We start from the raw sequence: 2,500 nt of genomic DNA, 5'->3' as shown, positions 1-2,500 counted from the left end.
AAGCAGAACTAAAAGCATATGTAAAATTCCTTCGTGAAGAAGGTGATGTACCTGTTAAAGAAATAGTTCACCATTGAGGAATATCCAGGGCATCGGTTTATCGCTTTTTAAAAAGTGCAAATCAAGCACAAAAGAAAAGTAAGAAGCGTGGAAGGCCTCGATTAATCGATGTGCGCCAGGAAAAGAAAATCCAGAGAACGGTTGCAAGACTTCGCAAACAATAGGGTAACTTTTCATGCCACAGAATAATACATGTAGAACTTTGAAGCGAATGGGATATGCCTTCTTGGAAGCCAAAAAAACAGGAATATTATTGGAGAAAGATTTCAGAGAGCGTTTAAGGTTTGCACGTAAAGTGAAAGGAACTTATTGCAACGACTTCTTCATGAATAATATCTGCTCTTATCTATACGGGGTAAGCTTTTATCATAAATATAGTCCACTCGACGACGCTAGAGCCCCTAAAGATAAAATTTCTAGGAAAACAAGGAGGGACTGTCTGTGACTACAAAGGGAACGGACGTAGGCTCAGAAGGAAGAGTTGTTAAAATGATTGTAGTCATTTCCTATGGAAAAGGCGTTATATATTGTACTATATCCTCACTGTCTATTACTTACCACATCATGAAACTAAGTTATGGGAAAGAGATCCGCGGATTGTTGTGGTAAGAGGTAGACAGCGAGGATATACCTAGTGAGGCCAAAGCTGTCAACCAACACCAGGGGAGGAGGGTGGGACGAAACTCGGCCGTTCGTTTCGGCGGACGGCGCTGTGACAGAGTAAAATCAAAGCCACATGGCCTAGCTTATTAATAAGTAAAGCCCGAAATGCACTTATGCCATCCCCAGGGCCACGGAGCAATTTGAAAGGTCGTTTCATGATGCGCTAATTAATTATTCAGTGAGAATATTGACTTAATCTTTTGGAACATTCTAATAATTTTCTTACATTGTAATCTCGACGGTTCCCTGTCACGGCGGACCTTTCCATATTTATAAGTAGACTTTAACTTACTTCTTAAATGTTCCGATGCTTCTCCAACTCAATTCCTGCTTTTACTTAAGCTTAAAATCGTTACATAAGTCTTCCGACCGGTTTTTGTTGTCCTGGTTGGCCACACAAGTTCTTTGAGCTTCTTTGGTTTCGCGTCATGAACTCGTCCAAATTGTGCCAACGTTTGTCGTGTTTTCAATACTTGTTTCCTTCAAGAAGTGCTCGTTTCGCTCATATAAGTTCGAGAAATAAGAATCATTATCATCAAGGCTTAATACATTAGCATGTGATTTACTAATTTTGAGGTCACTTTCCAAAGAAAGCTACAAAATCACCACAATGAAAGCTGCTAGCAGGATTACCGCTCGATCCACGCTCAGCGGTTTTGCCAGCAGGGGTCTTCGGGACAATCAACATAGTCGTTGTATCGGGCGCTTTCGTGCTGGGCCGACTAATTACGAAAGTGTCAACACCTAAGTGGCACATTTGCTTATAGCAGGTGCCCACAATGACTCGTTCCAACGCTACGCGTAATCCACGAGTTGAACCTGGAATCATGATAACAAATGAAATTTTACTCTGATCAGTTAAGATATATAAAATTGAATGTTTAAAAACCTAACGTTTCGGCTAAAACTTCAGCCTTCAACAGGGAGGAGTGAAAAGAATTTTTACAAAATCCCGATGTATATAAAGAGAAATGCAGATTTGTACTTTGATCTGACGGAAAGGATAATTAAATAGCTCAAATTTACATTTCTCTTTATAGACATCATGCTCCTTTAAACAATTTTTATCATTTTAAACATTTACACAATTTTCTGTCAACCATCTGATGATGTTTGCAAATTTAGGAAAAGCTAAAAGCAAACTACTTGGCAGTTGATTTGACGTTTCCGCGATAGTAAGACTTCCGCTGTCATTCTTTCCATATTCGCCTCTTTCTGTAGTCGCATCGAAGTAACATGGCCTTAACAAACTTTACCGAACATGAAGAGTACAAGTCCTACGGAGAACTAGTTTGTTTACCAGAAAACAAAGAAGGAATTCATAACCAGCTGATATGTCTTTCAGTGATAAACATTTTTCTGTCCATTACTGCATTTCTGGGGAACACTCTGATCCTAGTTGCTCTTCACAAGGAGTCTTCACTTCATGCTCCGTCCAAGCTCTTGTTTCGTTCCCTAGCGATAACTGATCTGTGTGTTGGTATCATTGTGGAGCCTCTGGGTGTGACTACTTGGATGTCAATGGTGAACGAACAATGGTATATTTGTCGCTTTGCATACGATGCCTTTTTTCCCGCAGGATATATTTTTTGTTCAGTTTCTTTGTTGACATTGACTGCAATAAGCGTTGACAGACTTCTCGCCCTGTTGTTAGGGCTCAGATACAGACAAGTTGTAACTTTGAAGCGAACATACGTTACCCTAACAGCGTTTTGGGTTCTGTCTATAGTACTCCCATCAATGTACTTTTTAAATCACCAAATAACGGTGTGGTTTG

The 2,500-nt window shown here is 39.9% G+C and overlaps 1 protein-coding gene across 1 annotated transcript in view; it reads left to right on the top strand.

Annotated features, from left to right (window-relative positions):
- Window positions 1-1,928: 1,928 nt before the first annotated feature.
- Window positions 1,929-2,500, top strand: part of LOC146456058 (adenosine receptor A3-like) — a 1,269-nt gene continuing 697 nt past the window's right edge. Inside the window, exon 1 of the mRNA XM_085093608.1 lies at window positions 1,929-2,500. This exon is cut by the window's right edge and continues 697 nt beyond it. Coding sequence (XP_084949734.1) covers window positions 1,960-2,500 — 541 coding nt within the window. The 5' untranslated portion in view covers window positions 1,929-1,959.

The sequence above is a fragment of the Pavona decussata genome, unplaced genomic scaffold (assembly GCF_977016875.1).
Source record: "Pavona decussata unplaced genomic scaffold, jaPavDecu1.1 SCAFFOLD_262, whole genome shotgun sequence".
Classification (NCBI taxonomy): domain Eukaryota; kingdom Metazoa; phylum Cnidaria; class Anthozoa; order Scleractinia; family Agariciidae; genus Pavona; species Pavona decussata.
This window is presented reverse-complemented; position numbering and strand designations above follow the sequence as displayed.